The following is a 10,720-nucleotide window of genomic DNA, read 5'->3' as shown; positions in this document are numbered from 1 at the left end:
TTCGAGGACTTGGGCCTTCTATGATAAGCTGTCATGATTCTATTCTAGCAGCACAATCTTATGGTTTTCAAAAATAGAGCTGAGTTTTATTGTTAACTTCTCGAGTCTCATCGAAACGGACATCACTTTTCATTAAGCGAAAGACGTTCTTCATATAGAAGGTATCCTGGTCCAATGCATGCTTGCTAGTGGCCTCTTCAGAGCGAGAACCCTTCTACCAATTATTCTAGAGCTGCCTGCCTCGCCTCCATTTCGTCTACGGAACCGTCCGCCTGTTGCCCAAGTTTTGTAACGAGTTTCTACTGTACCGTACTTTCTGTACTGGGCAAAGCTCGCGTCGCGCTTGTTTGTCGAGTATCGATCATCGGGCCCGTACCAGCGGAGACTGAATGGGCAGCAAGCCGCCTACAAACTTAAGCCAAAAAGCCCCCGCCGGCCCGTCTCCACTAGAACTTACAATTTACTGGGACCTGGACGGCCAACACCAACACCACCACCACGGTCACCACTCCCACCACCACTACTACAACGCGGCAACCAGGCAGGGGGCGATCCATTTTATTGTGCTGTACTGTGCTGCGCTGTTCTAACTATCTGTCTAGTCTATCCCGTTCTGCGTTGTGCTGCGATGGTATGGGTGTATTGATCGTATCCTACAGCACCGTGCAGTTATTACGACTCAACTCTATTTGCTATTCGCTCCCGATCTTGCAGCTCTGCCTCTACTAGCCTGCCTCGCCTACCGATCCCGCCTCTTGGACCCCTGGACTGGGCTTCATCGACTCACCTTTCCGATACCTGCTCCTCCAGCTCAGAGCTCCAGTTCTGAGCTCCAGCGCCAGCGCGTCACCTGTCGCTCGCTGGTCTTGGCCCAGTCCACCATCGCGACTTTGCCTTACTCTCAGTGACAGTTCCATCGTCGTCGCATCGTGTCGCGGCCCCTGGTCCCGGAGTCTGCCCCTCTTGCACGCCTTTTTCTCTCCCCCTGCTACGCCCCGGTTCCATTGGATTTGATCTTCCTTGCCCAGCGCCAGCACCTCGTCTTCCCTCCGTGACCGACCCAGGGTCGCGTCCCCCTGGTCAACTCTCAGTCTTCCTGACTTCGCTTTGAGGCTCCATAAAAATTTCTAATTAAAAAACAACATGGCTCAAGACGACCATGGGCAGAGTCACGGCGACTCTCCCAATAATCCTCCAGCTTCTTCTGTTCTGACATCAAACTCTCCTTCTCTAGCTCCCATTGTCGCATCTGTCACCGCTCCCACAACTCACGCCGCGAGCACCAGATCCGCCAATACAGCTTCAGCTCCTTCCGACACGACTCTCCCGCCCATCACCTCGATTGCCTCGGTACCGTTCACAGCAGCGGACCGTCCGACCACCTCGACGACCGCTGCGGTTTCCACCTCCGCACCCGTTCCCGCAGAGCCCGAACTTCCCGCAGTGTCTTCTGCGCCGACGTCTACGCCAGCTCCAGCTCCAGCTGCCTCTACCGCTCCGCCCGCGGTCGCCCAACAGAACGGTGACAGCAGAGCTCCCGAGGCTGCCTCGACAATACCTGCGTCTAATTCGGAAATGTCTAACCAACATCCGGGAATGCCTCATGGCCAGCATGTTAGCTACCATGGGTCTTCGACACATTATGCGCCATCGGTCGGTGTAACAACTGCCCAATATGGCTCTTATCCTGCGGTGACGAGTCAACCGGCTGAGGCGTACCGACCCAGTCCTATGCCTATCGGTAGCAACATGTCCCTGCCTAGCATGAGGACGATTGAAAACCCACATGGACCGCCTGTGTCGAGTCCACAGGGCATGCCGATGAACATGCCTATGGCCCAAGTGCCAGGCGGTGTACAGTACTATCAGCATCAGGGTATGCCCATGGCTCCAGGTTACGGACTTTCTGATCCTATGGCTCGTTACGCTATTCCCCATGATCCCCGTCTTATGGGCAGGGGGCCAAAGAAGGTGTGTAAAAAGTTTAGAAGGACATCTTCGATTGCAATCCTAGCCAATGGCGGGCATGACAAAGGGAACCAGGGCTGACCGAGAGTGTAGGAGATCAAACGTCGGACAAAGACAGGTTGTCTGACTTGCAGAAAACGCCGAATCAAGGTAAGCCGTGATTTCGTACTCTTCATCCCTCGTGCGGCTTGTGGTTTCAACGTGCGCAATGGAAAGCGATGCTATGAGAGGATAAACTTGGGGAGAAAAGGACTGCAAGTACGCGCCAGAGCTGGAGAGCCGGAATTAGGTCGCCCAGATCGACATGGTGTATCATGTTTGCGGCTTTCTGCAGATTTCTCGTTTGGCAGAAGCTACAAGCGAAGCGAGCAACACTCAGGTTCGCGTAGTGCTGCGCAGCTCCTGATTTCCCTCGTAATGCCTCTCTGTATCTGCAACCACATGCATACAAATTTGCTTGTCGCCTCAGCAAATGAACCCGACCTAAAGCTTGAAGTTTCTCAGAGTTCTGAGAGCTCAGTTAAGCTTACTATTGGTCGCGCGTACTGTACCTCGCAGCCAGCTGCACTGCACAACCCCCTCTCCATTTCTGGCCTATTTCTTCTAGTGGAGATATAAGTACCCCGCCCAACATAGCTCTAACATCTTCTTTTAGTGCGACGAGACACACCCAACTTGCAATAACTGCAAGAAGTCAAAGCGCGAGTGTTTGGGTTACGATCCAATCTTTCGGCAGCAAGCAGGCGGGCAGCCTTCTAACATTCAACCGGCACCTAGCCAGAGGACTCCTCCTACAGTCCCTAGCTCCGTGCCTTCGAGCATTCCTTCCTCCATAGCGCCCAACCCTGTTCTCACCGCTCGACCTACCAACTCATACGGTAGCCAGCCGTCGATGCTCCCTAGCTCGTACGCAACAGCTCACGCAACAACTGCAAGCCCCAACCCATCCATCACCTCGCTTAGCTACGATTCCAGCTTCTCCAACGTGGCCTCTCCTCCTATCAAGTCCGAGCCAACATACGAGTACTCGGCTGCCGCTATCGACCCAGCCCTCCACAATCCCGAAAGCTCAAGAGCGGTTGACCATAGGCCTCTTGCTGACAACCAAAACCTAAGAGGTGGCGCCCCTTATTATTGATTTTACCCTTGTTCGTCGTTTGCTGCGCTGCTATTGAGAACATCTGCTTACGCGTGTTTTTGACAGCCAACAAAATGAATATCGATGAGATTATCAAACTCTTGGGCCAAGTTCCGCCGCCCCAGACCGGTCCTCATCCTGAGGAGATGCTCAACGAGATCACAAAGGTCTACCATGAGATGTACGCACATGGTCTCAGTTCTTTCTTCGAAACCACATGGTACTTTTTTATGGAAAATGGAAAGATGTCACTTCCTCGAAACCTTTATTTGGTGGATCTGCTAGCAAGCTTTCTCAAAACCCTGGAGGCTGTCAAGGTCAACGATCATTCGCAAATGGCTTACTCGGGTATTCTTGAGACGCGCCTCGTATGGGAGCTTGCGCGATCTGCCTACGAAGCCCCTACAACTGTTGTCAACCCTGGTCTGCCGGCTGAGAACGATGCCAAGGAGGCCCAAAACCGCGTTCGAGTTGTCGAGGCACTACTATGTGGGGACTATCTGCCTTCCAACCCTCTTTGTTCACCTGTGCAGCATCCTGACAGTTCTCGCACCCGTCAATTCGACTTCTGGTATAGCTTGGCCGAGTTTGTACGGATGCGCGACAACCCCACTGGTCTTGCTGCTGTCAAGGTGAGGGAGGATATGCTTGCAAGGATGCGCTACCTGCTCGATGGTCGCGAGAACCGTGATGTCCTCTACTCTATTGCTGTTGTTCGAGAGCTTTCACCCCACTTCGATTCTGCGTACAACAACGCTCCTCAGCACGTTGACGAGAGCGACCCCAAGAATAGGCTTGCGGTTGCATCCAAATTTATCTTCGACGAGTCACAAGTGACAGGAGGTACGACCAATGTGGTTCGCCGGTTCTGCGACATCGCACATAGAGCATTCGTCAATCCAGGTGTCAATATCGCTCGGAGAAATTAATCAACTTTTGGTATTCTGGATGAGCCTTTCGATTTATCCTATACAATTCACGGCTGCAGCCATTTTTCTTTTGTTATCAACCCAACATGATCTTGTGGTCATGCGTTTCCCTTTCGTTTTAAAAAAAAGCACTGTTTCTCAATAAAGCGGGCTGTTATTTGTTGCATCTAAGGCATGGCGAGGGTTCATTAAAAGTTCATTTTTGGCTTTTGCGTTAAAGGCGTTTTTTTTCTTTCCCAATGGATTGGGATGGGATGGCGAGGCATTGTCTTTACCCTTACTTCCCCTTTGTTCATCATGGCCTACACTACAGTGTGGCCGAGGCGTTTGCAAAAAACAATGACCACTATGGTCGAAGTGTATACCTTAATGCTCCTGCAGTCAGGCAGTGAGGGAGAAGAAGAAATATAGAAATCGGCATCATGGAACGGACTGGTAGAAGCCAACACGGCGAGGGTGGGCACAGGAAAGACGAAACACAAGAAGCTAATGCAAGACTTCAGTGGTACCGCGAGTATACTTTGCTTTGCGCCACTTGACTTCCCTACAGACTGGATGGCGGATGATGCTCTTGTTACCCGCGGAATACCAGGCTATGGCTCTAGTTGAGCTTTACCGATCAAGACTGCGATTGGATACCCAAGTGGCGGTGACCAACCGACTACCGGTAGTATCATGAATTGGCAACTACACGGTCCAGTCTTGCTTAAGGGAGTTTGGCTGCAATCTAAGCTAGTATACAGTAATGGTTAACATAATAAATATAACTTACTTAATAACTCGGGACTGTGCTTTACTAGACTAGTGTATTCTCATGAGTCTCCCAGCTTAATTCATTCAGCTTGTATTTTCTGATTTTTAAACCGAAGCCCGAGCCTTCTCAATATGTACTCTAAGACTTAGGAGGCCAACTTTCTGCTATAGAGGGCATCCGTATCTTTACAATTCGCTTCTCAGAAATCCAAACTGGACTTCATCCAAGATCTCACCGTTCTTGGAAATTGCACCTCTTCTTGTGCCTTCATATATGAAACCCAACTTTTTGATTGTAGCCAGACCCGCAACATTTGAGCTTTTGACCACTGCCTCAATTCTGTTCAAGTCGGGCCACGTCTGAAAGCACCACCGTATGAATGCCTTTGCAGCCTCTGGCATATAGCCTTTACCCCAAGCCGGCTCAGCCAGCCAGTAGCCTATCTCCCATGTACGAAAGTACATATCGTTTTTGGGCATTGCGCCTATAGCGCCGATGAAGAGGGGCTCCTTCGATGGGTTTTCGGCTGTGCTGGGTTTGAGAAAGATACCGTTGTGATACGGATAAGATGTTCCGTCAGGCTTGCAGGCCATGTTGACAAGAAAGTTCTGAGCATTTTCGAGAGTATACGGTGATGGGAATGTGTTGCGTAAGTTGGCAGCAATGGCTTTGTTGTTGGCCGCACTCGCTAGAACATGTGCATCTGAGAGATGGTATCGTCGTATGATAAGACGTTCGGTTTCCACAAGCAGAGTACCCGGTTCTTCGCTGGGTGGTGAAGGCGAGATTAACTTAGTAGGCTCAGCCATGGTGAGTTCGGTTGAATGTGTGGTAGACGCGAAGAATATGTGCTCTTCGCGGAGTTGATTGTGAGTACCAGTACTGACTCTAGTAGGTAACAGAAAAGTTAGCCTTACTCTTCGTGATGTAGAAACAAACAGCCCAAGAAATCTGATCCAAACGACACCTACCTAATGTCGTCTCTTATGCTTTCAGAGGTTAGGAGGTGAGTCAAGAAAGGAGTCACGAAGCCCAGCGTATGACTTGAGTATAATTTTGACAGTTGCGAATCAATGCGATTCGTGACTCACGAAAGACAAGGGGAGTCTTCGTATAGGATTGTTGAAACAAAAGTCCCTCGACGTAACTGGCATGGCTCGATAAGCGGTTTCACGGCTTGTTGCTTACTGGGGGTCCGCCCCCATGAGAGCCGAGTATCAATCGATGCGTATAAAGCTGAGCAAACCACAGAGTTTAATCATTTCTATATTGACAGCCAAGCAGCTGCTCTATTATGTATGTGCTCTTATTAGTAAATATTGAGATGGCCTAGTGAGTAGCAGAAACGTCGGCCTTTTAGGCTATAAAAATAAACAAACCAAGAGTAGAGCCAAATAGCGAAAACTGACTCACTACCTGTCTCTTATGCCTCCAGCGGCCAACTTTTCAGATAATCTGATGGCCTTGGAAGGTGCTCTATATTGTGACTTAGTAGTGGAAGGTCAACTTACCAGTTCATGCTAGACTTGACATCGAAAGCATGCTTGTGAGCCACGATGTAGATACACCACGGAATATGCAATTGTACCATTGTATATGTGTTTCTAATATTATTAAAAATAAAAGTGATTGTCCTGATTTATATGCGATAGAAATACACGTGGATGATGTGGATTTGTGTATATAGATGTATGAGGGTTAGTCTTGGCTTATATTCGTATTAGAAAGAACAAATAGTTTCTTCATCCAATCAAGTCAACGAGTTTTATTTATATTGATTAGCTAAAAAAGACGGTAGTTCGTGGCAATTTCGGAATTTATGGTCTCGAATTTGAAGATGGATGACGACTTGGACTTTTGAATGGAATCAATGCATTCAATACTGCTGAAAGTCGAAATTTGCGAGGCTGGGATTCCAAAGAACGTACAAGTGCTAGAAATACACAATTCATGGAGCTACATAAGAGATCGGTCTTTCTTTTTTAATTCGGGTGATATTCCACTATCATCAGCAACTCATAGCCGAATTATGTGATGCAATTGTAACGAGATGCCACTTGATAGTATAAAATCAACGAGTAATGGTCGAGCTATGATTGGCTCTCTTGTTCGCAACAATGATAGTCCGACCCACCACCAAGAACAAAGCTCCCAGGTTTCAACGATCCCCGGACCGCGGGAGATGACGGCCACTATCACGAAGGCGAATTCCCCTCCATCAACTTGCCATTGACCTCGAGCCAGAGGCCCTCTTGGGAGACTCTATACATCCTGTCGCACTTACGGCCGCTCCCTCTCTGCTCACACTACACAATGGCTGCTCTCCGACTCGCCAGCCGAGGCGTTAAGAGCCTGTGCATGCGGCCAGCAACATTCGCCGCCCGCCCTTTTTCGACGACTTGCCTGCGAAGAAACGCCGCTCCTGTCGAGACCGTTGGCACCAGACTTGTGCCCGTTGACGAAGATTTCACCACCGCCCAGGACGCCTACGGCCTGTCCAAGCCCCGAACTCCCGGAACCCGAAAGTCGCGCGAGAACTCAGTTTCAGACCGAAAGGTTCGACACTACACTGTTAACTTTGGTCCCCAGCATCCCGCCGCTCACGGTGTGTTGCGTCTGATTCTCGAGCTCAGTGGTGAAGAGATCGTCCGAGCCGACCCTCACGTCGGTCTGCTCCACCGAGGTACCGAGAAGTTGATCGAGTACAAGACATATCTCCAGGCCCTGCCTTACTTCGACCGACTCGACTATGTCTCCATGATGACCAACGAGCAGTGCTTCTCTCTGGCCGTCGAGAAGCTACTCAACGTCGAGATTCCCGAGCGAGCCAAGTGGATCCGAACTCTGTTCGGCGAGATCACTCGTATTCTCAACCATCTGATGTCCGTTCTTTCACACGCTATGGATGTTGGTGCTTTGACACCTTTCCTGTGGGGTTTCGAGGAGCGTGAGAAGCTTATGGTAGGTGGACGATGGTCAATTGGAAGATAGCGATGACTGACAAGCGTAGGAATTCTACGAGCGTGTTTCCGGTGCCCGTCTCCACGCCGCCTACGTCCGACCCGGTGGTGTTCACCAGGATATCCCCGTTGGTCTTCTCGACGACATTTACCAGTGGGCTACCCAATTCGGCGACCGAATCGACGAGACCGAGGAGATGTTGACTGACAACCGTATCTGGATTGAGCGATTGAGAGGTGTTGGTGTTGTTCCTGCCTCTGAGGCTCTGAACCTTTCCTTCACTGGTGTCATGCTCCGAGGTTCTGGTGTTCCTTTCGACGTCCGCAAGAACCAGCCTTACGATGCCTACGACCAGGTCGAGTTCGATGTTCCCGTTGGAACCAACGGTGACTGCTACGACCGTTACCTCTGCCGAATGGAGGAGTTCCGCCAATCTCTCCGCATTATTCATCAGTGTCTCAACAAGATGCCTGGTGGTCCCGTCCGTGTCGAGGACTACAAGGTTTCTCCTCCCCCACGAACCGCCATGAAGGAGAACATGGAGGCCCTCATTCACCACTTCCTTCTCTACACCAAGGGTTACGCCGTCCCTCCTGGCGAGACCTACTCCGCTATTGAGGCCCCTAAGGGTGAGATGGGTGTTTACGTCGTTTCCGACGGCAGTGAGCGACCTTACCGATGCCACATTCGTGCTCCCGGTTTCGCTCACTTGGGTGGATTTGATCACGTTTCCAAGGGTCACTTGTTGGCCGATGCTGTGGCGGTCATTGGTACTATGGATCTGGTGTTCGGTAAGTTTTTCCTTTCAGAAAATTTTATTAATTCATGCTGACATTTCACAGGTGAGGTTGATAGGTAAAGCAATTTGGAAAAGAAAGAAGATTAGAATGGGTTCCTTTTGTTTGTAATCATAGCTGATAGGGAGACCACGGTAAATACTCCCACAACGTCGTGTGCTCGAGCGAGAAGCTATGCAGAGGTGATGCTTGTTGAAATTTAGCAATGAATCATCTTGAGTTCCATTTTTGGCTCCGATTTCGTCCAGAGTGATTATGTACATTTAGTGTTACAAGATAAGAGTATACATGTGTAGACTTTACAAGATTTTGGTGCCGGTACCAGAGGCTTGCTCCATGAAGAAGTTCTTCAGGGGGCCAAGGGCGTTGACAGCTCTTAGGCCAACTGAACGCAGCGGCACCAGGGGGCCACTCTCGACAGAGTAGAGCTTGTGAAGCTTATCACAAACATTGAGAATGATGTGGTTGGCTGCGTATCGCTCGCTGTTGTAGGACTCAAGAGATAGTTGAGCACCAAGATCCTGACCGTGAGAGACAGCAAACTCGATGGTGTTGACCAGACTCTGGGCATCTCCTTGACCTTGGTTCAAACCTTGACCTGCCAATGGATGAATAGTATGAGCGGCATCGCCAACGAGTGCAACACGTTCACCGGTATATGTGTCGGCATGTCGCAGCTTCAGGGGGAAGGACGCAATGCTGCCTTCCTGCACACCAACAACAGTCTGCGGTAGAGCCTCTGCGTTGAAGCTTGTGTGTTGTAGGCGCCATGATAACTCTTCTTCCTGACTGCCTTGCTGAGTGTGCATAAAGCCAATATCGACAGGGCTCAGTCGGAAAGCAGCATTGACCATGGCAATGAAGTCTTTGGGGCTAAGGCTTTTGAGGAGGGCAGCCTTCTCTGGGGTGGTAGACCAGACCAAAGTAGCATATTTGCCAGGCATGGGCAACATCGCAACAGGTCCAGTAGGCAAGAATCGCTGATAGGCAATCTTGTTGAACTGGCCACCCCAACCCTCGCCTTCAAGCTCCAGAGTTGCGACAACGCCGTGCCTGCCGTAGTCCCAGCCGCGGCTGTTGATGCCGGCAAAGGTACGCACGGGACTGTTCGCTCCGTCGGCACCAACAAGCAGACGTGCTGCCAGAGATTGGCCATTCGAGAGCTGTACAATCGGCCATTCACTCAGATCCAAGTCTTCGGTTTCCTTGCCTAGATCGATGCCCTCGACCTTGGTTTTATCGAAAATGTCCACTCCACCAAGTTCGTGCAATCTTTTGAGTAGTCCGGATGTCAAGTTGAGATTCTCTGTCATGTAGGCGATTGTTTTATCTCCAGTCGTGCTGGGTGGCCAGTCGAATTCGATTCGAGCACCAGTGACTCCATCCCATACTTGCATCTCCTGGTAATCCTGAACCCGATCACGTTGCAAATGTCGCCATGCGCCGATCTTGTTGAGATACTGAGCCGACGCAGGAGTGAGAGAGCTGCATCTGTTGGAGAATTGGGTCGAAGGGAGTGAGAAGGAGGAGATCTTGGAGAGATCCTGAGCTTCAATGAGGGCAACTCGAAGACCGGCAGTTATAGGATTGGCACCTACTAGTGTTAAAGACGCCAATTAATTATTAGAGGTCAAGAACTTACGGAGAGCAGTCAATAGGCTCAGACCTGCCGGTCCGCCACCAACACATACAACATCATAAATATTGTCCTGCGTAGAAGTTGAAGCCCGTCGAAGTTGAGACTGATATTGACGAGCACAGGTTCGACAGACAAAGCCTGTCTTGGCTAAAGCTGATCGACGAGCCAACATTGTTCCTTGATAGCGATATTTTCTATATCCGAACAATTGAGTTGAGGCAATTGCAGCTCGACTTACAATCCAGCAAAAGACATGTGAAGCTCCATATCTCTTGTAGCAAATCGTCCCTCAAACGTTCGATAGCTCGACGACGAAAGTGGCACGGTGTGGCTACAGCATGTGGCGGTGCGATGATCTTGAGCGGGTCAAGTGACAGGGTGGTCGCGAACCTGATTTGAGTTGCCACAGACAACCGCGCTATCAATTGTCATTGCGTCAAGGGTCTCACCCGCGCCCGTCATCAACAATTCGCTTGTCTATCCAGAGACCAGCAGTTCTTTCACGATCCATCACCCCACCACTGCAGATTTTCT

The 10,720-nt window shown here is 50.2% G+C and overlaps 4 protein-coding genes across 4 annotated transcripts; 2 read left to right on the top strand and 2 right to left on the bottom strand.

The window, feature by feature from the left end:
* Positions 1–1,143: 1,143 nt before the first annotated feature.
* Positions 1,144–4,035, top strand: FSST1_003189 (Zn(II)2Cys6 transcription factor domain-containing protein; the record flags this gene model as incomplete). Its single annotated transcript, XM_083229247.1, has 4 exons — positions 1,144–1,971; positions 2,062–2,382; positions 2,624–3,086; positions 3,173–4,035. 4 exons carry the CDS (start codon positions 1,144–1,146, stop codon positions 4,033–4,035), a joined length of 2,475 nt encoding a protein of 824 aa, XP_083086619.1.
* Positions 4,036–4,974: 939 nt separating this feature from the next.
* On the bottom strand, positions 4,975–5,598 carry FSST1_003188 (acyl-CoA N-acyltransferase; the record flags this gene model as incomplete). Its single annotated transcript, XM_083229245.1, has 1 exon — positions 4,975–5,598. The coding sequence occupies one exon, from the start codon at positions 5,596–5,598 to the stop codon at positions 4,975–4,977; it is 624 nt and encodes a 207-aa protein (XP_083086618.1).
* A 1,504-nt stretch (positions 5,599–7,102) lies between these two features.
* On the top strand, positions 7,103–8,609 carry FSST1_003187 (nife hydrogenase-like protein; the record flags this gene model as incomplete). The annotated part of the gene is made up of 3 exons (XM_083229244.1): positions 7,103–7,750; positions 7,800–8,541; positions 8,593–8,609. The coding sequence occupies 3 exons, from the start codon at positions 7,103–7,105 to the stop codon at positions 8,607–8,609; spliced, it is 1,407 nt and encodes a 468-aa protein (XP_083086617.1).
* Positions 8,610–8,846: 237 nt separating this feature from the next.
* FSST1_003186 (uncharacterized protein) lies at positions 8,847–10,358 on the bottom strand (the record flags this gene model as incomplete). Its single annotated transcript, XM_083229243.1, has 2 exons — positions 8,847–10,141; positions 10,190–10,358. 2 exons carry the CDS (start codon positions 10,356–10,358, stop codon positions 8,847–8,849), a joined length of 1,464 nt encoding a protein of 487 aa, XP_083086616.1.
* Between the last annotated feature and the right edge of the window lie 362 nt (positions 10,359–10,720).

This window comes from Fusarium sambucinum, chromosome I (assembly GCF_050947815.1).
Source record: "Fusarium sambucinum isolate potato_lamoka chromosome I, whole genome shotgun sequence".
In the NCBI taxonomy this organism is placed as follows: domain Eukaryota; kingdom Fungi; phylum Ascomycota; class Sordariomycetes; order Hypocreales; family Nectriaceae; genus Fusarium; species Fusarium sambucinum.
Note: the sequence above shows the minus strand (reverse complement) of the source record. Positions and strands in the feature narration are given on the sequence as shown.